This window comes from Vespula pensylvanica, chromosome 1, assembly GCF_014466175.1.
Source record: "Vespula pensylvanica isolate Volc-1 chromosome 1, ASM1446617v1, whole genome shotgun sequence".
Classification (NCBI taxonomy): domain Eukaryota; kingdom Metazoa; phylum Arthropoda; class Insecta; order Hymenoptera; family Vespidae; genus Vespula; species Vespula pensylvanica.
Window position 1 is genome coordinate 7,129,090 of NC_057685.1, and position 27,500 is coordinate 7,156,589.

The 27,500-nt window shown below is 35.7% G+C and overlaps 1 protein-coding gene across 1 annotated transcript in view; it reads left to right on the forward strand.

Moving 5' to 3' along the window:
* The first annotated feature begins 7,077 nt into the window (after nt 1–7,077).
* The window catches only part of LOC122636596 (zinc finger protein rotund-like), a 179,652-nt gene continuing 159,229 nt past the window's right edge, over nt 7,078–27,500 (forward strand). Inside the window, exon 1 of the mRNA XM_043827999.1 lies at nt 7,078–7,538. Within this exon, the coding sequence (XP_043683934.1) occupies nt 7,362–7,538 (177 nt within the window). The 5' untranslated portion in view covers nt 7,078–7,361. The remainder of the gene's footprint in view (nt 7,539–27,500) is intronic.

The following is a 27,500-nucleotide window of genomic DNA, read 5'->3' on the forward strand; positions in this document are numbered from 1 at the left end:
ATCTTCGTCTCCACCCTTTTGCTCCGTTTCGCGAGTTCTTGCAACGTTCCTGGCCGCTCCTTCGTCCTTCCTTCCTTCCTTCCTTCCGTCTCCTCCTCCGTTACGAAGCAACATGGCCGCTCGAATCGACCAACGAGTTCGCTGCGCGATTAGTTCGTAAAGCGATTTTTCAAATTTAACATTGGTTCCACGCACGATTGGTCGCCTATGCGAAAGACGATGGCCGATCGTGGAATATAAAAGGGTTACCAACAAATATTTATTCGAAACTGCAACGCATCCAGATCATTTAGGTCTTTCAGTAATGTAAAGTCGTACCTATTGACGTTCCTATAACGACACGAATCGAACGGGAAAAAAAATAAAGCTGACCAAGAAAGGAAAGAGAGAAGGACGAAAAAGCAAGAAAAAGGAAAGATGACAAGAAAACGCAAGAAATAAGAAAACACGAGAGAAAGAAGGAAAGAGATTTTATTTCGATAGATCTAATAGAATGAAGAGCTTTCGTTGATGAACTTTCAGGGAATGAGAATAGAATGGGGCGAAGAACAGGTGACCAAAAAATGGTCTGGCGCCAGGAAGGCGCTAGACGAGAGAAGCTGCCGTCGCTTGTAGTCGTTCCTTGTCGATCCTGGAGCCAGAAGGGAAAAAGAAAAAAGCTTTCTCTCTCGCTCTCTTTGGTATCTCTTCTCTCTTTCTCTCGTTTACCGAGGATGGCCTTGAACTTGGAGGGACTCCCCCGTTGGCCTAAAAACCGTGTCGCAGTTTTTCCTTGGGGCAGCGACGGAACGGCGTCGAAGGCGGCGGTGGCGGTGGCGGTGGTGGCGGCAGTAGCAGTAGCAGTAGCAGCAGCAGCAGCAGCAGCAGTAGCAGTAGCAGTAGCAGTAGCACCACTAGCAGCAGAAGCTCTCCAAGCACGAATCACCGAGCGAAACGGCTCTTCTTACAAGCTACTTGTTAGGTAGCTCCCCAAAGGTGGGACACGAATAGTAGAGACCCCTTTTAACTTAAACCAATCTCTTCCTCCGCAACTTCCTTCGACCAGCTTCCTTCCGCAGTCTTCCTCTTTCACTTCTTCTTCTTCTTCTTCTTCTTCTTCTTCTTCTTCTTCTTTTTCATCTTCTTTTAGTTCAAAATGCTACGATAAGATTTGTGGTTATATCTTGTTTTTGGAAGACTCCGTTGGGGGTCGACGATATGGACGATGATTCTCGGTATCCACATTGACCTTTAGCTGAGGAAGGTAAATATTCGAACGAATGTGGTAGATAACTGTGTTTTCTGAATGAATGACTTACTCAAGGTCGACATTTTATTCTCCCAAAGGGAAGAAGATTACACGGTAATATCAGGAAATTCTTTTTATTTTTATGATTAATTAATTCTCGTCATTCTGGAGAGAAAGAGAGGGAGAGAGGGAGAGAGAAGAAGAGCTTTTCATAACTGATCATCGGAGGATGAATAAAATATACTTTTCTCCGTTCGCAACTCCTAATATCTACCAATTATAGATAACGTTCATTCATAATCGCGCGTGGAAGATATATAGGTATAGTAAAAATAAATGAGATTTAATAGATCGTCTAAAGATATATTTTCTTTAGAGACATTTAATGGAGCAAGCCAGTACCTAAGTAGTAAGTACATCTAAAGTTCCCTCAAGCACATCTGGGCAACGACCCCTACCATCCACACCCTGCTTACAAGATTTGTGGTTATGGCTCTTTTCTGGTTCACGAATAGCACGGCAAAGGAGACACAGTAGTTTTTCGTCTCTTTTCTTTCTTGGCTGCTTGGTCGACGTATTGAAGTTCAAGGTCGGAGTTAATAGAGGATCGACGTATGTAATAAACAAACGACGTGTGTATGTATGTGTATATATATATATATATATATATAAATGTATTGTATATTGTATATACGTGCGTAAGATGTTTGTGGAGCTACTCTAAGAAAAAAAAAAAAGAGATTTGCATCGAACGTATGTAGATACATATCTGATAGATATCAAATCGACCAAGACGGAAATATATCATTGTTACGTCAACGTTCTGTTGCTCGTCGTCATTGTCGTCATCATTGTCGTCGTCGGAGTAAAGTACGTTCCTAGGCGAAAAAAAAAGTAAGCGTTTAACTTCCTAGAACGTCAAAGATATCTCGTTCTCGACGATCCCTCGTCATCTAGATAGGGTAACTTTTTCCACTATGTAGTTCCTTTTGATTTCTCTCTCTCTCTCTCTCTCTCTCTCTCTCTCTCTCTCTCTCTCTCTCTTTCTCTCTTTCTCTCTTTTAGTTCGCTACGAAGAAATGACCTAGGAATTCACGCAGGATCGTTTCGAGGGGCTGCTTTTTGCATGCCGATGATCACGACCTCTCCCAATCTCTCTTCTTGGTCGTTCACCGAAGAAGAGAGGATACGATAGATACGTTGGAATTAGGTCGATTGAGGTCAACCTCAAGATACCTCTTATTCGCAAGGACACGGATATCTTTTTACGTATGTACATGTATGTTGAGAATTCGATTTTTAATGATGGATACTCTCCCTCTTTCTCTCTTTCTTTCTCTTTCTTTCCAATGTTTCTCCGTTCGTTCCTTTTACGAGTCTTACAGTTCTTATAAAACCTCATACCTACTTACTTAGATACTTTTAACGGATATTCGTGTCGAAGTATATGATGGAGAAGTTCTTCACTTCTTCTTTCAAGATCTGCATCCGCACGAGGTAAGAGAATGGTGTTCGTAAAATTCGGTAAAAGTTCATCCTATATTATTTACTTATTTTTTTTTTTTTTTTTTTTTTTTTTTCGATTAAATACATATTCGAAACTTAAGAACTCGTAAGAAATTTCTCAGTAAAAATATTGCAATTGTAGTCGTGGAAAATCGTTGGTAGGTAGGTAGGTAGGTAAGTACCTACATCGTTTTTCCGAGAAGTCGAAAAAAACGACCAGCGAAGGTAGCAGCAATGCTAAAGAGTCAGATAGATAGAGTAAGAGAGACAGAGAGAGAGAGGAAAGGTGCGTAGCACGGTAGCCGTTACGAGATAGGTTGCTAGATAGATATAGAAAGAGAGAGACAGAGAGAAAAAGAAAGAAAAGACGTAGGTAGAAAAAGAGAGAAAAAGAAGAGATAGAGATGGAGGCATAAGAGAGGCAGAAACGAATAATAAGAAAAAGAAGAAAGAAACAGAGGGAGAGAGAGAGAGAGAGAGAGAGAGACGGCGCGCGAATGGAATAAAGAAAGAGAGAACGAGAGTATAAAAGTGCGAGCGTGCGATAGAAAGAGAGGGAGAGAGAAAGAGAGAGATGGTCGATCCCCCCACGCGAGTACACGCGTCCTCCCACTATACCGGTGACCGTGCTCTGGGCCCCCCACTCCGACAGAACCGAGCGGCATCGTGGCTCGGTAGAGCGAGTGGCGTGGACTCGCGCGAGGGGTAGACCCGAGAATTAACGAAGACGGCCGAGCACGGCCGAACGGTCGTTCGAATCGCGGCTCCCGCGTCAGTGCTGAAACCGCGTTCGCGGTCCACGGTTCACGATTTCCGGGTCTCGCTGGTTCTCCCGTGCTTTTTTTTGGTCAGACCGCCGTAGTTACTGACGTCGCGCTCGCGCGCGCACGTTTAAGGTTATACGTTCGTTAGTAAGCACGAGCCGCGGACAAACGCGGTAAATAAAGATATAAATAAATAAATAAATAAAGAAGGAAGGAAGGAAGGAAAGAAAAAAGAAAGAAAGAAAGAAAGAAAGAAAGAAAGAGGAGCACGGAAAGAAGAGAGGGTAAGAAAGTGGAGAGGAGGGGGGGGTGTGTGTGCGTTCGTGCGTCGTTCGTGCGTGCGGCGTGCGCGTTTGCCTACGGGCAATACTCGTGACTCTTTTATAACCTCTCGCTTTTCCGGACAAATCCATTTCCGACATCGTCCTTCGCGATTTCTCAACTAGCGTTTTACACAGACGTATTACGAGATACATATGTGCCGATCGATCGATCAATCGATCGGTGAGCTCAACTTTGCGTCCTTGTAAATTGCTACCGATCGGTTGCCAGTAAGTCGTTCTGTGTGTTCCACCAAGTTCGACGTACTGTGCAAGAGAGACAGACGACAGGAAGGAAGAAAGGAAGAAAGAAAGAAAGAAAGAAGTAAAGAAAGAAAGAAGAAAGGAAAAAAGGAAAGAGAAAAAGAGAGAGAAAGAGAAAGAAAAAAGAGAAAGAAAGAAAGAGAGAGAAAGAGATATATATATATATAGAGAGAGAGAGAGAGAGAGAGATGGAGAGGGTGGTAGAGGGAGAAGAGTAATAGAGCGAAAAGGATAGGTTAACTTCTGTCTCTGTCGCTCGAAAGTGAGAGCAGGACTTACGGACCGTTGAAAGTAAAGGATAAAAGACGGAAAGAGATAGATAGACTATTGAAGGTGTCGTAGCGATACGAACTCGCGCGTACGTAATAAGTATACGTTATCGTTAACATGAATTTACGTGGCGGGTAACCTGTTCAGCAAAATTTCGTGCTTCTACTCGGAGGAAGTAAAAAGAAAAAAAAAACCAAGACAATAATTAAATAAATAAATAAATAAATAAACAAACAAACAAACGAACAAACAAATAAGTAAATAACGAAACGAAAAGAAAGAAAAAAGATTTCGTTTGATCGCGAATTGAGCGGGCTCGCGATTTAATACGACGTTTGCTCGGTGCTCCGAGCTTTTTGGTTAGCAACGTTAGCTACTGGCAGTTTTGAGAGAAGGAGAGGAGAAAGAAGAGAAGGAGGAGAAGAAGAAGGAGGAGAAAGAAGTGGTGATTGCATTTAGATTTCGAGCTGGAGCGGAAAATGGCGGCGGCGCGTCGACGGTATGCCTCGACGTCGTCGCCGGTCGACGAACATTAATGCGAGAGTATTATTGTTGTTGTTGTTGTCGCCGTCGTCGTCGTCGTCGTCGTCATCGTCGTCGTCGTCGTCGTCGTCGTCGTCGTCGTTACTATTGCCGAATACGAAAGTCCACGGAAGAAGGGGGAGAGAGAGATACAGAGAGAGGGAGAGAGAGAAAAAGAAAGAAAAAAAGAGAGAGAGACGAAGAAGAAGAAGAAGAGAAAATCATCGACGAGAGAAGAGGTTTCGAACGATACATTATTATGTAGGATCTACGTTCGGTTTACCGGTGTGTGTTTGTGTCTCTCTCTCTCTCCCTCCTACCTACCCTTGAGTAAATCCTCTCTCTCTTTCTCTTTCTCTCTCTCTCTCTCTCTCTCTCTCTCTCTGTCTTCGTGTGTGTCCGTCATTTTGTCCTGTCCATTGTCTATCTGTCTGTCTGTCTGTCCGTCTATCTGTCTCTCTCTCCCTCCCTTTTCCTCTCTATCTCTCTCTCTCTCTCTCTCTCTCTCTCTTACTCAACATATATACACACACTTTTCCGCATAATCGTTCAACATAATCGTTCTCTTTCTCGACCTCTTCGCAAAACCCCAAGGTGCAATATTATTCGCGTTACGCGTTCGTTAGAGATCGACGCGCGAAAAGCAAAGGTGCTCGATCAAACGACGTTTTAGTCTTTCGACCAATGCGCGAGCGGCTAGCTCGAAGTCGCGCGAGGAGGAAGAATCTAGTCAAAAGGGGGAGAGAGAGCGAGGAGGAGGAAGACGAGGAGAGAAAGTAAAGCGAAGAGGAAGAGGAAGATAAAGAAGAAGAAGAAGAAGAAGAAGAAGAAGAAGAAGAAGAAGAAGAAGTAGAAGTAGAAGATAAAGAAGAAGACGACGAAGAAGAAGAAGAAGAAGGAGGAGGAGACGACGAAGAAGAAGAAGAAAGAAGAAAGAAGAAGAAAGAGAATCGAAGAAGACGAACGACGGAGAAGCAAGGACGCGCGACTTTGGTACCGAGAGAACGAGAGAGAGAAGAAAAATAAAAGTACACGTATATATATATATATATATATATATAAATATATACATACATATATAGAGAGAGAGAAGATTATTTCGAAAGCAAAGGAGTCACCTTGCGTCGGTAGCGAGGGCGTAAACAAAAGAGACACGCGGTTATAAGCTAAAGCAAAGCTTCTCGCACGTGTTTACATCTTCCTAGTGTGTGTCTCTCTCTCTCTCTCTCCCATACGTACACGCTCGCTCGCTCGCTTACACTCTCTCTCTCTCTCTCTCTCTCTCCTGTCTCTGTCTCTATCTCTGTCTTCGTCTCTCCCTCTCGCTCTCTCTTATTTCCTTTCGTATCGAATCGAATTCTCGGAAGTCGCGATCGTTCCACCGAACGGGACAGTTTACCGGTGCGTGCGTGCGTGCGTGCGCGCGCGCATGTTGTGTCTATGTGTGTGTTCATCGCGTCGTAAGCATCGTCGAACGAGAGAAGAAAGGGGGAGGATGCACGCAGCGAAGAAGAGTGAGAAGATTTATTATTCTTCTCTGTGGAACTAACTAATAAACGCGTCCTCGTAATAAGGAGTACAATAATTTTCGTTCGTTCGTTCGTTCGTTCGTTCGTTCGTTCGTTCGTTCGTACGTTCGTTTATTCGTTCGTCGTTGTTGCGCCGGTCGTGCGACGACGTTATAACGCGAACTGTGTTGGTTTGGTGTTACGTACGTTTTCGAATTGGTAAAAACGTATCCTATGTACGTACGTACGAAAACGTGTATACGATATTCCAAGAAATCAAAGCAATTATTCGGCGTGTATTCGCTTTAGTATATATATATATGTGTGTGTATATATATGTATACATATTAATTATATAGATATATACATATATATATATATATATATATATATATTTATACGTAATTGCCGTTCGATCATCGATAGATAACAATATATTATTTCTTCGCGAGTTCTAAACGCCCGCCCTAACGCCGGAAGTTAATTGATTGCAGTGACGTATCAAGGATTTCGCGGAGGGGCAGCGGTGCCCGGCCCGAAATTTTGGTGGCAATTCTTCGTAGTTATCTCGCATTTTTCTTTCTTTCTCTCTCTTTTTTTTTTTTTTTTTTTTTTTTTAAGAATCACGATATTATCTTTATTATAATTATTATAATTATAATTATAATTATTATTATCATTATAATTGTTATCGTCGTTCATTTTCCTATTGATATTTTCGTCTCGGAACGGACGAGTGTGCGCTTATTCGAAGTGTGTGACTTCGATCGAGTGCGGTTTTTCTTTTTCTTTTTTTTCTTTTTTTCGTGGAAAAGTTAAATATATCTATAAAAAAGGAAGAGGAAAAGAAAGTGGAAGAGAAAGAGGAAGAGAAGAAAGAAAGTCAATTTCTTATATTGGAAACGATCTTTTGAAAGGAAGATAAAAGAATATAAAAGAAAAAAGAAAAGAAACCAGCAAAGAAGGGAAAAAAAAGGAAATGTATCCGTGGTACAGAGACAGTGTCGCAGCAGCGGCAGCGGCGGGCCTCGGTGGGCCCGTCGGAGTCGTCGGTTCAGGATTCTGTTCGAGTGGACCGGGACAAGGTGCTACGACAATAAAAACGGAGAGTGGATATTCCGACTGCATGCTAGCTCTCGATTACGTCCAGAACAAGGTTAGTTTATCTAGCAAAAACTATATATATAATATATATATATATGTATATATGTATATATATATATATTTATATATAGGTATAATCATTTATTTTAATTTGTCGTATGAATTGATTGATATCCATAATATGTGACTAATACCGATTAGTATTAAAATCCTTTAATATATTTCAAGGACGATCGTAACCGATTCGAAAATCTATTTATCCCATGTAAAAGTATTCCTATATATCTAAAGTTGTTCAAGAACTTCTATGATATAGATACACCTATAATCATAGCATTATCTAAGCAAATATCTAATAAACAACTTATCAGTATGTTTATAACCTCTTATACACCAGACTAGAATTATGTTTCTAAGAATGACTTAATTATTAATTCTATCGTAAAAAGTTTCCCGTCCGTCGATGGAATTTTACGCGAGTGTTGTTCTTTTTTTCCCCTTCTTTCTTTTTTCTTTTTCTCTCTTTTCTTTCCTTTTCTTTTCTTTTCTTTTCTTTTCTTTTCTTTTCTTTTCTTTTCTTTCCTTTCTTTCTTTGTTTCTTTTTTCTTGGAAAATTTGAGAAGACTACAAGAAGGTGAAGTCTTAAGTTTTATGTTTACATACAACAACGTTTAACGATAGTTGAGACCCAGTCGTTTCTTGAAATTGTAAAATGCTAATAAGAGTAGAATAGAAATATATATATATATATATATATATATATATATATATATATATATATGTTTAGATAAAGAAAGAGAGAGATGACACAAAAGCATACAAATCGAGGTTGTATAAGTATTATTGCTTTTCTTATTTACTTTCGATCACCTTTCGATCGTCCTTTCGCTAATTCCCAATTACTTTGTTTGAAAACAAAGCAAAGCGGACATCCAGGAAAATTTACGTCTAAACATTCTTACTTACTTATCGTTAGCAGATAGTTGTTAAATCGTCGGAAGGTAAGCGTAGTGAAATCGTCAGTATTAGTTTAAAATTGAACGCAATAGGGATATATTATATCTTTATATATTTTGTTTTATCACGATTTTCGTATAGGTTACTTATATTTAATTCGTCGAATAAAATAGAATTATTAATTAATCGCAATCTTTTTAAATCACGATTATATCGCATAGGTTATGTTAGTTACTTATATTTAATTCGTCGAACAAAATAGAATTACTAATTAATAGTAATCTTCTTAAATCACGATTATATCGCATAGGTTATGTTAGTTACTTATATTTAATTCGTCGAACAAAATAGAATTACTAATTCATAGTAATCTTCTTAAATCACGATTATATCGTAAAGGTTACGTTAGTTACTTGTATTTAATTCGTCGAACAAAATAGAATGAATAATTGATAGCAATGTTTTTAAATCAGGATTATATCGTATAGGTTACGTTAGTTATACTTGGATTTAATTTGTCGGACAAAATAGGATTACTAATTAATCGTAATCTTTTTAAATCACGATTATATCGTATAGGTTATGTTAGTTACTTGTATTTAATTCGTCGAACATAATAGAATTACTAATTGATAGCAACGTTTTTAAATCACGATTATATCGTATAGGTTACGTTAGTTACTTGTATTCAATTCGTCGAACAAAATAGAATTACTTATTAATCGTAATCTTTTTAAATCACTATTATATCGTAAAGGTTATGTTAGTTACTTATATTTAATTCGTCGAACGAAATAGAATTACTAATTGGTAATAATCTTCTTAAATCGCGATTAGGTTATATAAGTTATTTATATTTAATTCGTGGAACATAATAGAATTACTAATAGATAGCAATCTTTTTAAATCACGATTATATCGTATAGGTTACGTTAGTTAATTATATTTAATTCATTGAACAAAATAGAATTAATAATTAAATCACGATAATATCATATAGGTTATGTTAGCTATTTATATTTAATTCGCAAGAAGAAAACAGGATTATTAATTAATGGCAAGTTTTTTAATCGCGATTATATCGTCTAGATTATGTTAGATATTTATATTTAATATGTCGGACAAAGTGGGATTATTAATTGATAGTAATCTTTTTAAATTATGATTATATAGTACAGATTATGTTAGATATTTATATTTAATTAATCAAACAAAATGGAATTATTAGTTTTTAGTAATTCATCTCGTATTTCCTTTAGACTTATACTTATCATTAGATGTATATATTTATAATAATCTGACTTAATTATAAGTGTTATATATATTAATATTTTTCTTTCTTTTTTTTTCTTTTTTTTTTTTCTCTATCCGTCGCATTAAAACGAAACTCATTAAACATCACATCGATATCTATCAAGAAAATACAGAAAAAAATTACGAGCTAAAGGATATTATATAAATCTGTAACAATTAAATCGCTCGAACTCGTATATTTGTAAATTTCCTATCAGAAAAAAAACAAACAAAAAAAAAATAAAAAGAAGACTTGCATATCCTTTCTTTGAAGAGAAAGAAATACACATATGCGTCCGTATATACGTATTCTTATTTGTAAAGATTGGCAGTGTGCGTACTTACGTCGATAGCAAAAACTTCGTTTAACACGTGTAGCGTTTTGCATAGGTACATATATTATTTTGTATAGCGTCAAGAAAATGAAGAAAAAAGAAAAAAGATGACTCGCGGTCATCGCGGTCAAGTAAGCGAGACAAAGTAATTGATATATGTATATATGTATATACATATATATATATAAGTATGTATATATATATATGTACAATATATATGTATATGTATGTATGTATATACATCAATATATACATCTATTTACGAGCAGTAGATCGAGCATGTCCGATTCGACGTCATTAATGATTTAGTAGGATTAACATTCAACTTGCATCTTAAGAATTATCAAGATGTTCTCTCATCTTTAAAAAGCGTGTAATCCCAGCCCATAACGCATCGAAATTTTTCTTTTTATGGTATTTATAGGAGAAAGAGAAAGAGAGAGAGAGAGAGAGAGAGAGAGAGAGAGAGAGAGAGAGAGAGAGAGAGAGAAGTGTGTAAGTTAGGATATATTCCGAAACACTTTTTATCAGCAACGAATTATCCTCTTAATGGCGATATAATTGAGTCAAGATTCCCAGAGCTTAAGTATACTTTAATAATATATAGGATATAACTAAAATGTGGAGAAAAAAAAATGCATTAGAATTAAGTCAAAAAGGATGGAGAATTTTTCGTATCGAACTGGTTTTTGCAGGTCAATGACCTGAAGCGATACGTTTGACATACAACTTACATAAGTGAGTACTTACCTATGTATATACGTTTGTTTCGCTTCCTTTTTTTTTTTTTTTTTTTTTTTTCCCCGAAATATATTACGGATAATTGAGAAAAAATAAGTCAAAGAAATTTTATTAATTAGGAAACAATAATTTGAAGATCTATATGTATATATATTGAATTATATATTATTAAATATATATAATTAGAATCAGAAGATTGACATAATTTATATAATATATATCTACGTATAGTCATATTTAAATTAAGAATAATCATTGATTAATAATTGTTGTTTTCTTTTTTTTTTTTTTTTATATATATATATCATATACATATAATTATTATTCTCATGTGAACGTGGATGAACTTGGCAATCTTTGACGGCTTAATCGCTTCGCCTTGCGTTCTCAAGTTTCTACTAAAACAAGACGAGTAAAATAAGTGCTCACGAAAATGGCAATTATTTCCTAATCGTATAGTCAATCGTACATACGTCTTTATATGGGAAAAATGTTTCGTAGAGAGTCTCGATAACTCCTAGTTTCGTGCTACGATCGTTGTTCGATAAATTACTTCCCCCCTTTTTTTTTCCTTTTTTTTTTCTTTTTTTTTTTTTCTATTTGCCTCGCGCGACAGGTCGCTATGTAGGAAGGAATCTATAAGGAACGCCTTGGACGATTTAATTGGGATTTAATCATAGACTCTCTCACTCTCTCTCTCTCTTTCTTCCTCTCTCTCTCTCTCTCTATCTCTCTTTTTCTTTCTTTCTCTCTCTCTTTTTTCTTTTTTTAATACATGCGAATTTATAGCCCTTACCTGTACGGTCTCATCCAGTTCATCCAGTTCCAAACGGTGTCATTTACTACGATATGTGTGTGTGTGTGTGTGTGTTGTGTTATACATATGTATATTATCAACAAAAAAAAAAAAAAAATGACGAAACTCCTGAACGGAACCTTGGAAATGTTGAAACAGTGAGAACTTTCGATCGGTTTTTGTAAGGTTCTACGAGAAAACGCTCGTGCCAGCTCGCCGGCAAACGAGACAAGAAAATAATCCGCCGTGTCAGAAGCTGTGAAAACGACTCTCCGGCTAAAAAGTTGAAAACGTTCATGACTACATACATCAGTTGACGATTCATAATGTATTCACTGGTCTTTCGTAGATACATCTTTTTCGATCGATCCTTATTCTTTTTTTTCTTCATATATATATATATATATATATATATATATATATATATATATATATAAACGAAAATGTCTTTTCATAGACGTAACGGAGTGTCTATTTTTTGTTTTTCTGTCTTGACGAGATCGAAATATAATATTTTTCGTATGAATCGTAATCATTTTATTTATTTATTTATTTATTTATTTTTTTGAAAATTTTTCGAAAGATTTTTCTTTTTCCTTTTTTTTCCCTCCTCTCTCTCTTCTCGCAATAATGTAAAATTTAATTTAACGATAGTATATTTATATGTTGTTTGGATCGATACAATGTAGTAGTTGGAGAAAGTCGTTGTAGATCGATAGATCCCACCGACCATCCATCGGTCACTGGTCGTTATCCGACATTGTGACGTTTAATGAGGATCAGAGAAAAGGTTAACGACTACGTAACAGGATCGCTCGCAACTGCGATGATTAAGTAGCTTCGTGCGCGCGTGCATTCGTTAACGGCTCATTAAGAATTAGATTCGATCGTAATCTCGAACCGGTAATGATCCTCCCTTTCGATCGCTAAGGACTCAAGAATTTTTTCCGTAAGACGCGATAATGACTAGTTGAGCGTATCGTGCCGAAGGTTGAACGTAAGTAATAAATTACTTATGTACAATGTCAAACCTGTCGTATTTATTTTATACATTGTAAGATAATAAAACGATCTTACATACATATATATGTATATATACATACACACATATATATATTATATATATATATAATATATATAGCATTAATATAGCGTTGATGAAAAAGTTCGTATCATTTTTTATACAATAATTGAAGAAAAATTTTATTTACTATTTTTAATAAATATATAATAATAATAATAATAATTAAACAATACAATTAAATTAGTATTAATGAAATCATCAGAAAAAAAATTGATTTAACTTTTAATACTATCATAGAAATTTAATAAGAAAGGCGATTAATTCTTTTTTTTTTTTTTTTAATTTTTAAAAATTTCACTGATAAGCACATTATTAATTATTAACATATACTATAAAAAGATACACACACACACACACACACACAATAAAAAGAATTTCTTACTTCAAATTCGTGGAAAAAGGTTAATTCATTAATTTTCGATAATATCAAAATAAATTTAGCCGTAATTACTAGAACGTTTCTGGTGTAGAATATCTATAACAAGAAATCGAGTATATTATTAAAGAAAATCGCGTGTACACACACACACACACACACACACACACACACATAAACGAGCAAAGTAATTGGAAAATAAATGACTCAATTTATATTGAGTCGAAGTAGAAATATTCGTTGATAAAAGTTGATTTATAGCGAACTATTGAAATATCTAGTAGAATAGATTCGACAAAAATGTGTATTCATAATCATATGGAAGTAATAGTATAAAGACAGAAGGACCTACCAGTTTAATTGAGTAATTTAATTGCCTATAAAAGAAAAAAAAAAAAGAAAAGAAAAGAATAGAAAAGGCACGAACCTTGGTACGTCGAATTAATAACCTCCTTGAAATAATGTAATAATGTATATAAAGCATAATTGCATGTTTCTTATGGTACGTATCTTTTTAATTTGATTCAAGACAGATAGATAGAGAGCTAATAGGCAAATAGGTTATATGTGAAAAATTATAAATCTTTGGATAAATGTCTTTTATCGTTCTTCTCTCTCTCTCTCTCTCTCTTTCTTTCTCTCTCACTCTCTCACTCACTCTCTTCCCTTATCTATTTTTATACTATATATCTATCACGAAAGAGATCAATTTAACGAGAACGATTAACAAGGAAAAGGTGATGACAGGGGATTATGAAAATAATTGTGAGACGTGATAACAAGGGGAAGGCAGAACACCGTGACTAATTGCCGTACTTGTCGACTGATCCTCATTTAGGGATATCTATCTAATAAAACATTTTATATATATATATATATACATATAATGGTTTATTAAGTAGATGCATAGATATATAGATATATAATATTATTTTATGTATATGTATATATATATATATAAATTGTGTAATATATATATATATATGAAATCTTTAGATCGGTCTTTTCTCTTCAATCAAATCTATTATCCAGCAACTTATCTATTATGTAAAAGTATATATAGGTTCTTACAATTTCTCATCGTCAGTTAAACGCCAAGGAAAGAGAAGTTAGTCGGTCTCTTCGCAAAGAGTAGGCAAGTATAAAAAGTATCTGAAAGTGCAACGTTGTAACCAATTTCCCCTTCGTCTTGTCCCACCACTTTTCCACTCGGCGACAACCATAAACGTTCGTTGTGTACCATGCGGAAAACTCGACGTTCGAGTTTTTTTTTCTTCCTTTCTTTCTTTCTTTCTTTCTTTCTTTTTCTTTTTCTTTTTCTTATTCTTCCTCTTTTCTTTTTTTTTTTTCTTTCTTTTTTCTTCTTATTGTGTTTGCTACATGATAGAAAAAAAATCGTAATGTCACATTGATTTCGAATTAACGGTAATATTTATTCGTGGCTTCTCTATTATTAATGGAATAGACAAAAAGCGAAAGATGAGGAAAATGTCTGCCGTCGGTATGATAATATATTAATTCAAGTCATAAATCTGAATGAAATTAACTGACCGTGTTGATTTTTCCGCTTGAAAAAGCTCCCCTATTGGGTATTTCTTCCCTCGTTTCTTCCTTAGTTTTGATTCTAAAAAAGAAAACAATTTTACCTACATACACGACGCACTCGATCGAGGATCTACGTTGAATGATTTACTGTTACTCTTTCTTAAAAAACAAAAAAAAAAAAAAAAAAAAAAAAAAAGAAAGAAAATTCTATTATAGATATGTAATCCGAGTCGTATAAATTTTCGACGAAATTCATGGGTTTACCGATAATAAAATAAAAAGGGGAAATGTTTCGATTGGCTCGTCGTAAAAGTCACCGTTAAAATTTGGTACCACGAAGGCGCGGCCATTGCTCGTGGGCCTTGTGGGGGCCCACCGTAAGAGGCCGTTCTTCGGGGCCCAGCAGCCGGCCTTCCAAATTTGGCACACGCACGGAGAATCTTTTTGCCAGGGTTCTTAGGAAAAATGGCCGTTGCGGTGCACGATACATGCTCCTCCTCTCTTAACGCCATGCACCGACCACGGAAAAAGAAAGGAAACGAATTGAATCGTACAGCTTTTACCTTCCAGCCAAAAATGATAATGAATTCGTATAAATAAAATAGTTTCGATGTTGAAGAAGATTCATTTAAATCTACGAAAAGTTAAGAAAAAGAATTATTACGAATCACGGATTATATTTTCTTCTTTCTTTTCGTTTTTTTTTTTTTACATTCTTACGTTTCTCTCTCTCTCTTTCTCTTTTTTGTTTTTTTGTTTTTTTTTTGTTTTTTTTTGGGGTTTTTTTTTTTTTTTTTTTTTTAATGAATAATTACTAATAGTCGGAATATTTTCGAGGAATTCAACAAATTTTTAAATAAGAACGTAATAAAAATTTATTTATTAATTTATGCAAAGGAAAAGTTATGAAAAATTTTAATCTGAATTTTTGCAAAATTGTGACGGATTTTGTATGAATAATTTTTAAACGGAATATTTCTAAAGAATTTAACAAACTTTTAAATAGAAATGTAATACAAATTTATTTGTTAATTTATATAATAAAGGAAGAAATTAAAAAGGAAAGGTTATTGAAAATTATAATACGGATTTCTACAAGATTTTTTTGAATATTATTGCTAAATAATTTCTAAGCAGGAATTAAATTAACTTTAAATAAATTATAACAGACTTTCGTATAGAAAGACTTGATATTATCTAATTGGAAAAATGAAGAATTATTAAAAATCAAATCGAATGAATCTTTTACAAGATCGTGACAAAATTTTTATATCCATAATTTCTAAACAACGAGTCTACACGTAATTCAACAAATTCTTAATTAGAAACACAACGCTCTTACTAGAAACTGATTAGCAGAAAAAAGAAAAGAAAATTGAGAAAGATCATTCGACTTCGCGAATCGAAGAAATTCTCGAACGAAATTCCATTCAATCAAAAAAGACATTTCCAAGAATATTTTGAGTCATGATAAAAAGAAGAAACTATTTACAAGTATCGTAATAGGGTTTGTGTTAGAGGGCTTGGTAAAAAGTTCGGTTTGGTCAAAAGGAAGACGAATGGAAGAAAAAGAAGAAGAAGCAAGAAGAATTAAAAAAGACGAGAGAGAACGGACTAAAAGGTGGTTTACCAAAGCAACAACAATAAAAAGAAATAAAAAGGGAACGAAAAAAAAGAAGATACAAAAAATTATTCGACTTCCTTCCCATCGAACAAATTCTCAACTAAATCTCGTGTCACCGTAGAAGCCATTCTCGCAAATACATATTTTAAATCTTATAATAAAGAGAGAAAACTACTTGCTACAAGTATCGTAATAGCGTTGGTGGTAGACAGTTTGGTAGTAGAAAGGTTGGCTTGGTCGAATGGTAGACAATAAGAAGAAGAATAAGAAGAAGGAGAATAAAAAGAAGAAGAAAAAGAAAACGAAGAAAAAGAAAAAGAAAAAGAAGAAGAAGAAGAAGAAACCAGAAGGATTAAAAGAGACGAGAGGGAAGGTAAAAGGTAGCCTATCGAAGGAGTTGCTTGGGTAGAAAGATGAGAGGAAAAGAGGAGGAGAAGAGGAGACGAGGAGGGGAATGGGTGGGCTCTTTTGGGGGCTGCGACGGAAGATGCGCCAACGGCGAGAGGGTGAACGGGGGAGGGGGAGGGGGAGGAGGAGAAGGAGAAGGAGAGAGAGAGAAAGAGAGACTCGCGAGTTGCGCGTTGCCTTGTTGTTCAGGTAGGAGAAGCTCGTTGCCGAGCTTCGAACGAGAGAGGAGAAACGTTCTCAGTGGGCGTGAACGGAGGTAGCAGGTGCGCGTGGGTGGGGGAGGCGTGGTGACCGCGTCCGATTGGCCCCAGGCAGACCGGAAGTGGGGTGCCAGGAGGGCTTCGAAGAGGGTCGCGAGGAGGGCCGCGAAGAACCTCGACGCAGAGAGGGCGCACCCACCTCGTCGTTGTCGTCGTCGTCGTCGTCTTTCTCTCTTTCTCTTTTTCTCTCTCTCTCTCTCTTGCTCTCTCTCTCTCTCTTTCTCTCTCCCTCTTTCTCGACCGCTAGCAAAAACGATATATCGCGTCTCTCGCGTGAGACGCTGCAAAAAGCTGCCAGGTGGCATTTCGCCTTTACCTTCAGGGCTGCTACTGCGCTGCTTGCTACTGCTTCTGCTTCTGCTTCTGCTTCTGCTTCTGCTTCTGCTTCTGCTTCTCCTTCTGTTTCTGTTTCTCCTTCTGCTGTTATTGCTACTATCGCTATTGCTATTGCTCTTGCTCTTGATGCTACTGCTGTTGATGTTACCGCTGCTACTGTTGCTGCTTCTGACTGACTTCCTTCGCTTATACCATTATCTCTAGAATTCTCTAACCTTTTCTATACATTACACGTTAAGGCTTTAATCGTCTTAGATCTTTGTCTCTCATTCTCTATTTCGTTCTTCTCCAATTAAAAAATCTTTCCTATTTATATACGTAATTATATCGATTAAATAGTCCGGTTGAAAAGTATGAAGAAATTATAGTGCTCGCGTCATTGCACGTTTACAAAAGCTATTTGCACTTTCCGCAGGATGCTCGTTAAGAGTCGATCGATAGTTCGTCGCAGTTCGCGTGGGCGTGCAAGCAAGTGTCGCGTTCGATCGTGTTTGTTCACGAGTACACACAGTTGACTCGTTTCGAAGGGTGCAAAGATAGGAAAAAATGAAAGAGAAGAGAAGAGAAGAGGAGTTTGCGTAATTAGGTATTATGTGGAAAAGGACAAGCAGACGAAGCGTTATCTTTTCCGTAGGTTTCTTACGTTCGCCTACTATCTACATTGTACGTACTTACGTAGTAGTACTTACCTACCGGCGGCTGGCTTTCAGGATTGATGGACGGAAACGCAGGAAACGCGAGAAGAATGGCAGTCGAGTCGACGTTGTCCTTATTTCTTAGGGGGAGTCTTATTGTTGCCTGTGCGAAAATATATCTTTTCTTTGTGCATGCATCTCAATGAGAATTAAGCATTGTTAATTGTCAGATCTATCAGTTGCGTGTCTCCGTTTCTTTTTCCTTTTTCTTTTTTTTTTTGCTTGCTTTTCTTTCGCTGTTTCTTTAATTTAAATGAAATGTAAATAATACATATTTATTAATTAATCAGATTGCAAATTTAATTTTCTATTTTAATACTTAACTGCTTTTTGTAATCTCGGGATAGAAACTTGAGAAATATTTGTCCTTTTTTCTCTTTTTCAATTCTGACTACCATGTTTTCTTTCAAGTAAGTAAAAGAAAATGATACATATTCATTAAACATTTCATTAAAAATATAATTTCCATTAATATTAGCAAATACTTCTTTTATAATCTCGATAAAAGTTTTAGCATTTTTATCTTTCGTTAGAGATAATTAAAATGATGTGTCGTACGAAAAAAAAAAAAGAAAAAGAAAAAGAGAGAGAAAAAAAAAGAAGGAAAAAGAAAAAGAGAGATGTTGTTTTAATTATATTCAGCAATAACGTGCCTTTCTTATCACGATGTGAGACTAGAAGCCATTAAAATTATGTATGATAATAATTCAGAATTATGCGTGTCATCGATACTCATCGAAAAAAAACCACCATGATACGTAACCGTCAAATCGCCATTATATCCATTACGTCAATTAATTCTTGCCTAATTATGAATTCGCGGATAATTTGCAAATTATCGCGAGGGAGTACTGGAGCCGGCACGTCTTCATCGTACGTCTTAGTCGTCGTCGTCATCGTCGTCATCGTCGTTGTGATTCCTCAGCGATGATTCGAGATAACCCACGATCACGGTTTAATGCGTTAGAGAGAAAGAGAGAGAGAGAGAGAGAGAGAGAGAGAAAGAAGGGGGAAACAATGGGACGGCCAACCCTTTACGGGAAGGCGTAAGCTACCTTGAAGTGCCATGGAGTAGTCCGTGTTATTCTTTAAGAAATGAGAAAAGCTGTCGGCTCTTCGTTAACAAACAACCTCGACGAAACGAAACGAAACGAAACGAAACGAAACGAAACCAGACGAGCCGGACGAGACGAGACGATCGAGTTACACCGGATGATCGCATCGTGGGATATCTTAGGTGGAACCATGAATATAACAATGGTGAATAAAATGTGCTTACCTTCCGACTGGAAAGATTCTACACAACAACACGACGAAGAAAATTAAAGAAAAAAACTGACTAATAGATTAGAGTGAATGAACGAGAGAGAGAGAGAGAGAGAGAGAGAGAGAGAGGATGAGGGAGAGAGAGAGAGAGATGCGTGTATTCGAGCCAACTACAGAATACCTACAACGATTCTACCTACTCGTTTGATTTGTGGGATTTTGCAAAGAAAAAAAGAAAAAAAGAAAAACTGAAACGAACAGGACGTTCTCTTGTATCCCTTTTTCCAATCAAATTTTTATATACCCAACTGGAGATAAAAAAAAAAAAAAATGATAGAGCTTCGACAAGACAACCCCGATAACTCTGACACTATTTTACTGTTTTATCTTTTTTCTTTCCGTTTTTCTTCTTTTTCGAGATCGTAATAATTAACTGATATAGAATGAAATAGTAGTATGGCGGATACTAATCATATAATTATCTTTCTAAAGATCTTTCCTTTTTCAAATGTCATAGAATACAATTGTTTTTGGTTGAAATGTTTCGTGAAATTTTTTACTTAACAAACAGAGAAAGAGAGAGAGAGAGAGAGAGAGAGAGAGAGAGAGAGAGAGAGAGAGAGAGAGAGAGAGAGAGAGGAGTAGTAGGTGGTTTCTCGCGTTGGATTCGATGCACGTACCTATAATTCCGTGGACGGTTAGGTATAAATTAATTAGATAATTAATCGTGTAATGGCTTTAATTGGGCCCTGTTAAGTGTCAGCGAGCTTCCCGGGCGTAATCTTCGTCTTGGCATCTGCTTTACCTACATAGGCGCGTGTAAGTATATGGAAGATAGGATTTACTATCTCTTTCTCTCTCTTTCTTTCTCTCTCTCTCTCTCTCTCTCTCTCTCTCTTTCTTTCTTTCTTTCTTTCTTTCTTTCTCTTTCATTGTGAAGTCGTTGGTGGCGTCGTAGAGCTTCGGGGCAGGTACATCTCTCTCGCGCGCGCGGCGTGTCGACTCCAGGTAAAACCGGCAGGTATACATACATACATACATATATATATATATATGTATATGTATATATACATAGATAGATAGATACATATGTACGTGCTCGAGGAAAGGGAAAGATCAGGGCCCTTCGTTCGCCGCGAAGTCGTTAAGATTATAGATAAGGACGCTGAGATTTAGCAGATCCGATAGCGGCTGATAAGCGAGCATGCAGCGCACTTGTAAACGGAGATACGATACCGTTCTCTTCTTATCTTGTTTCCTTCTGTTTCTTCTCCTTTTTCTTCTTTTTCTTATTCTTTTCTTGTTTCTTTTTATTTTTCTTCTTACTTCTTTTTTTTTGTTTTTCCTTTATCTTTGGGTATCGAGTTTGGTTCGTTACCGAACAGGTCCAACAATAATTTCGAATAACCCTTTTATTTTTGTGGATTTTTCAAAAAGGCAGATGAAAGTGTTGTGATTGTATAGAGAGAGAAAGAGAGAGAGAGAGAGAGAGAGAGAGAGAGAGAGAGAGAGAGACAAAAATGGAGGATTTTTACTCTAGGAACATTAGATTTTTCAAAAAGATCAATTATATTAAATAAAAAATTAGAAAAAAAAAGACAGAATAGAATAGAATATCCATTTATTTCTTTATTTATGTCAAAATATATATGTATGTATGTATGTATATATATATATATATATATATATATATATATATCTGATAATAGTAAAATTAGTACTACTATATTTTATAAAAATGAAATTAGTAATACGTAGGTAAAACAAATGTAAATTCTTAAACAAGTCATCGTAATATATCTAAAAAAAACTATATAAATAAGATATATAATTAACATAAAGAGTAAAGAGTCTTCGGGTACGGTAAAGGGCGGCTTGTTTCGTAACGAATTTTCGCGCGATCGATTCAAGATAGGTGTCGCAGCTAATTGTAAAAAGTAAAGAATGAGAAAAATTAGTTGGACGGGGTTACGACGTTACGCTTCGATGGAGACTCGCAGTAAAAGGACTTTAATTAATTATCCTCTATACAGTGGTTATTATCGAGCTATGCCGAGTCTTAGAGCCGAGCGCTACTACCAATTGCTTGACCGTAAACGGGACCGAGTTATTTATTTACACTGTAAGAATCTAATCGAATTTTTGCGTTTGCACATGCTACAGATCGGCCACAACCCACCTACTCTTTTTTGCATCCCTCCTTCCGTTCTTTTACTTTTTTTTTTCCTCACTTTTCTTTCAGTTTTTTCTTTTTCTTTTCGCTTTTTTTTTTTTTTTAATTTTTTCCGTTCTTTTTTTTTTTTTTCTTCTAATTCTTTTCTTTTTTTTTCCTCCTTTTTTTTTGTTCTCTGTTCTTTCTTGGTTCACCTACGGAATACCAGGAGCACCGTAAAATAGCTCATTCAAGGATGAAGGAATCTCTCGTTGGACGTATAATTACGGAGCACGCTCGAACACGTATATAATTTCTCTCGATCGTAACTTTTCTTGGATCATAACTGCTGCGCCTTTTTGAAAATTTTTACAACGATACCTCTCCTGGCTGCCGCCTATTCGATTAGCATTGTCAGAGAATTCTTTCGATTCACTGGACATGAGACTTTTTTTTTAATATCTCCTGACGGTTATCCAAGTAAAATAAATAAAATAAATAAATAAAATAAATAAATAAATAAATAATCTACATATAAACGTCCGAAGATTAAATTGATATCGGGCTAAGAAATTAACGAATAAACGATTTACGATACATATCTAATTAGTTTCGATGAAAAGACTTAAAGGATCAACAGTTATCATCGTTCGAATTTACAAAAGAATTAATCGAATATATCGAAAAATAACGAGTTCGATAAGCCGGGAAAATTTCAAAAGTTTGAATGAGTGTACCATCAAAGCTCTCTCTTCGGCGGGCGATGTCAAAACGGTTCGGAGTTTCACCGCTACGCGGCGCTACTCGGTGCTACTCTCGTCGCGCCAATGAGAAAACACCGCGCGCAATCTCCCCCCTCCCCTTTTCTCAGTCTATCTCTGTCGCTCTCGTTCCTGATACTTCGATTTTTATACCGAACCTGCCTTCGTCGCGTCGCCGCCACGCTTTTTGCGCTCGGATAATGAAAGATTTATGAAAGAACGCGTCGGCGTTATCGCGAAAATCGATCTCTCGATATTCATTCGAAGAAATTCGAGTATATCAACCCTTGCTAGAGTTACATATACACGAACACGCATACGCGTGCACACACCGATATATTTCTCCTCGTCGGTGAAACTATTTCTCGCTTTTTTTTTTCTCTCTTTCTTTTTTCCTTTTCCATTTTTTTCTTTCTTTTTTTTTTCCTTCTTTTTTCTTTTTATTACATTGCTAGATCTTCGATTTACATGGTAAAAGAATATTAAGGTCGGCGACGTACACACACACTTATATATATACGAGCACGCGCACGCGACGCACACGTACGCGATCGTACGAATACACATGACAATACACGAATACTTACGTATCTACGTGGAAGGTACTTAAGTGTTGTACGAGATCGCACGGCTCACGGAAAGCGATCGTTCGGCGACCTTCTTGGCACGCCAGTAGTTCATCCAGTAGTTGCTTTTTGTTTTTCTTTTTCTTTTTATTTTTTTATTTTTTTTTTTTTTTTGATTTCTTTCTCTCTTTTTGTTTTTATTTTTTTTTTTTCGGTTTCTTTCCTGTCGTTTTTTCTCCATCTTTAAAAGCTACTCTCGCAAGTTCCTTCTTTTTTTGCTACATTTCTTTTGCTTTTTCTTTTTTTTTTTTCGTTTATTTCCCTTTTTTGTCGTCTTTTTTCTTTTTTTCTTTTTTTTTTTTAATTTTCTTTCCCTAGATCTACCGTGTAAAACGACGGCTTAACACACCTTGACGACTCGGCGTGCTATACAACCTCGATGTTATAATTTTAGAGATAGATAGAACGAGAGATTGACGAGACGTGACGTGAAACTGAAGAGGGATGGGAAAAAGGGTAGTGGTGGTGATTATCGATTGAGAAAATCGACGAAGAGTTTCTACGGATTAGTCGAAGGGTTTATTAGGACTATTAGAATTGAATAAAAGGTGAGAAAAAGTCGCTTATGTGCAAGTCGTCGAACGTGTTAAAAGACTCTTTTTATGTGATGTCTCTTGTACTCTTCTCTTATTTACATAGAGTTCTAGCTAGTCGGGAGAAAAAAATGAAGAAAAAAAAAAAAAAAATTGGGAAAAAAAGGAAAGAGAAAAAAAGGAACGCTCGCTCGGACGTTTAGACTTGGACGTTTAGGAGGTACAACAAAAGACACGATTAATAATCCGCGATATCCTTGAGCACGGCAGGTGGCGAAAGGTCGAGTTAAGAGCAAACCAGTTTTCCATTATGTTCGTACAAGGTCTACGATCGGTTTCTCGACGAAAGAGAATCTCTCTCTCTCTCTCTCTCTCTCTCTCTCTCTCTCTCTCTCTCTCTCTCTCTTTCTTTCTCTTACGAGAAACGACGTTGTTCATCTTCCACTTAATGGATGACCTAACTATGTATTTGGAATTTTGTGAATTCTGTAATCTTTATTTTTGGCCGATCTCTCTTCCTAGTTTACTCGAAGTTCCTACAAATCGTTTCTGGATATAATAAACTGGAAAATGCGTATAAATTGTATAGAAAAGAAAAAAAAAAGAAACAACTAGATTCCAAAAAAAGATTCTGCCTTTTTTGTTCTTTTTTTTTCTTCTTTTTTTTCCTTTTCTTTTTTTTTTTTTTCAATATTACATACCTACGTAAGTGTACAGGTTTTCTCGTATACATATGCATGTTTGTGATAATTACGACAATGGACTGAGTCATATATTTTTTGTATTGAAATATTCGTGCCTTTGCTGTGTGGGTGTAGTAGAAAAATATTTTTTCATTATGTAAGAAAATATTTTTCAAAGTAATTACAATTATAACGTAAATCTTTCGGTGTAACTCGATGAATTTTTTTTCGAGTGATCATGTGAAAATATATTCTTTCTTTTCTTTTTTTTTTTGGTATTTCATACTTGGACTTTTTACTTCGGACTATTTTTGAATGATTTATAAACGAACATCTTATAAATGATTTATAGATAAATAACATTTCAGTTCTATTCGATAAAGGAAGTTATCGAGAACGGTATATTCATTTAGATTTTTTTGTTATAATCACATTAATTTGATCTGGAATAATATTGAAGATTTCGTCTCTTTCTCCTCGAATATTTTCTCTTTGTGATATTTTTAAGAGTACAAAAATAGTCACAGAAAATTAGCGAATTATACGATAACAGATCGATCGATCCTATCCTAATGTTTATCCTTTGTAAGGAAATTTTATTTATGTTCGGACACTCGCGTGAAGTTTTTCTAAGAAAACAAAAAAAAAAAAAAAAGAAAAAAGAAAGAACAAAGTATACCGAAAATGAAGTGACATACTCCACTATAAAAATAAACGAAAAATAGAATGATATTTACCGATCAATTTGATAAACTCATCGAACAATACATTGGTCAAACTGTCTTTTTTTCCTAGCAAGATCTTCTAAATTAAATGATTAAAAATATAAATAATCGCAATATCTAAGATAAATCGATTTCTTTTGTTCGATCTTTTTTTTTCATGGACTTGAGTCCATCGTCGTAATTATTGGCACATACCTGCTACTCGTATTATTTATAAAAAAATAATACAAAAAAATGAATATATTTATATATATTTATATGTATGTACTTATATGTTAGAAGAATGAGATCCTTCATGGACAAGGTTCGACATTGCAGGACGGTAGGACTCGGTTATATAGAACCGAGATGATTTTGCTGGTGCCGGCGCTGCGTCCCGGGAGTTACGACTCCATTAAGAGGAGCTCTGCTGATTTTTTCGAGTTCATTTCGGGTCGCATAAAACGAGCTGTTTAAAATGCAAGGGCGTAACCCGTGCTTCAGGTAGTGCGCATCAGCTTCATTACCCACTTTTGCGCGTTAAGGGGGTTGAGGAACAACGAAACTAAATAGCTCTCCTCTCTTTTCTCTTCTCCTCTCTTCTCTTACTCTTCGAGCTTTCCCTATTTTGTTTCTTTTTTTCTTTTCTATTTTTTCTCCCCTTTGTTAGTTCTTTTTTCTTTTTTTTCCTTTCTTCTCTTTTTTGTTTTTTAATACTGGTTCGTCCAGTCGGTCATTCGGTCATCTCGGCGTATAGGCTTCTTTTTCTTTTCTTTTTTCTTTTATTAGTACGAGAGACCTGGTATATTTAACTACACTTTTGTTTTTCTAACTAACGATCTTAGATAGATGGTAGAATCGTCTAACGACGATAATAATAAGTAAAAGAAGTTATACTTAGAAATCTGATCAAAGTATATATCGAGTAACTGTATATCGAGGTATTTAATTAGATAATAAAAAAGAAAGGAGGAAAGTATCAGAGATAATTATGAAATAAAATAATATATATATATATACATACACACACACACAGACATCTATTTATTTTTTCTTTAAATAATAAATAATAAATAAAATGAAAAAAAAAAGTAACAATGTAAGTAAAACGAAACTTCGAATATACGACCATATGATATTATAACAACGATGTTATCTTAGAGATTGCAAAAACGGAAAAAGGAAGAAGAAAAAAAAGAGACAAAAAAAGAGAGAGAGAGAGAGAGAGAGAGAGAAAAGAAAACAGGAACCAAAAAAAAAAAAAAGATATTAATTTGATCTTAATGTCTGTTCGCATGCATCTTATCTATTCGAGAATCTTACATCCTTACAAGATCCAAATAAATAGATAGATAGATAGATAAATAAATAGATAGATAAATAGATAGATAAATAGATAGATAGATGGATAGATAAAATAAGAAGGAGCCTTGTATATTTGCAGGACATCCGCGCCACTGGTCATCGAGACAGTTATGACTCTGCCCCTTCTCGGACTCGTCAGTTGTTTTGCGGGCTACTCTTTGCTTTTGTTATTCTCCGCGTCTTTTACAGCGGACATACATCGGTAGTGTGTTCATGAGTGTAGTGTGTTCATGAGTTGAAGTGTGTATGGTAGTATGGTGGTAGTGATGGTAGTGGTGGTAGCGCGGTCTATCCTTTGCTCCTGTTTCCACTTCGGCCCATCGTCTCATCCTTGTCTTCTCTCTCTCTCTCTCTCTCTCTCTTTTTCTCTCTCTTTCTCTGTCTCATCGTCCGGTAGTCGTCGTGTGTCTCATTCTGCTCTCTTTTTAGCGACTTCTTCATCCTTTTGCCGGCGCGCCGAAGCATCGTCGGAGAGTGAGCTAGAGAGAGAAAGAAAGAAAGAAAGAAAGAAAGAAAGAAAGAAAAAAGAGGAAGGAGAGAAAGAAAGAGAGAGAGAGAGAGAGAGAGAGAGAGAGAGAGTGAGAGAGAGAAAGGGTGAGACAGGGTGAGAGGAAGAGAAGGATAGAAACGAAGGAGGAGGCTTCTCTCGCTTGAAAGGAGCCGACGCTGCGTACGGTAGCCAGCCAGACTGTACCCAATTATTCCACCGTGCTATACTAATGCAATGGACCCCCTCGACCATCTTCCCCTACTCTCTTCTTTATCTCGTCTCCCTTTCTCTCTCTTTCTCTCTCTTTCTTTCTTTCTTTCTTTCTTTCTTTCTTTCTTTCTCTCTTCTTCTTCTGTCGAGTTCTTCTTCTTCTTCTTCTTCGTCTTCCTACGACCTCACCTCCGACCGACTGACTCGTCCTCTTGTTTCTACTTATTTCTATCTTTTTCTCTGCTTTTGTCTCTCTTTTTCTTGTCCTCGTTAGAATTTTAATATCAATGATCGAGTTCTGTGTATGTATGTATGTATGTATGTTTTATATGATGCGTATATATATATATATATATATATATATATATATATATATGTTGTATGTACGTAAAAGTGTATGTATGTATGTATGTATGTATGTATGTATGTATGTATGTATGTATGTATGTATGTATGTATGTATGTATACGTAAGTTATGTACGCAATTACATTTTTTTTTTTACGAATAACGTATTACTATCTCAACTTTAAAGAATAATTTATAATTATTTTAAGTAGCCTATAACTTGGGATTTAATTGTTTAAAGTCGTAACGCATGGGTTATTATATTTTTTAATTATTTCTTTTTTTTTTTTTCCTTTTTCCTTTCTTTTCAGTAATATTACATTTTATCGGCACGAACTCGGCCGTTATTTCGTATCTAATTTCCCAGGTCTTTTTCCCTTTTTTCTTTCCTTTTTTTTTTTTTTTTTTTAAGTAAATGTTACACTTG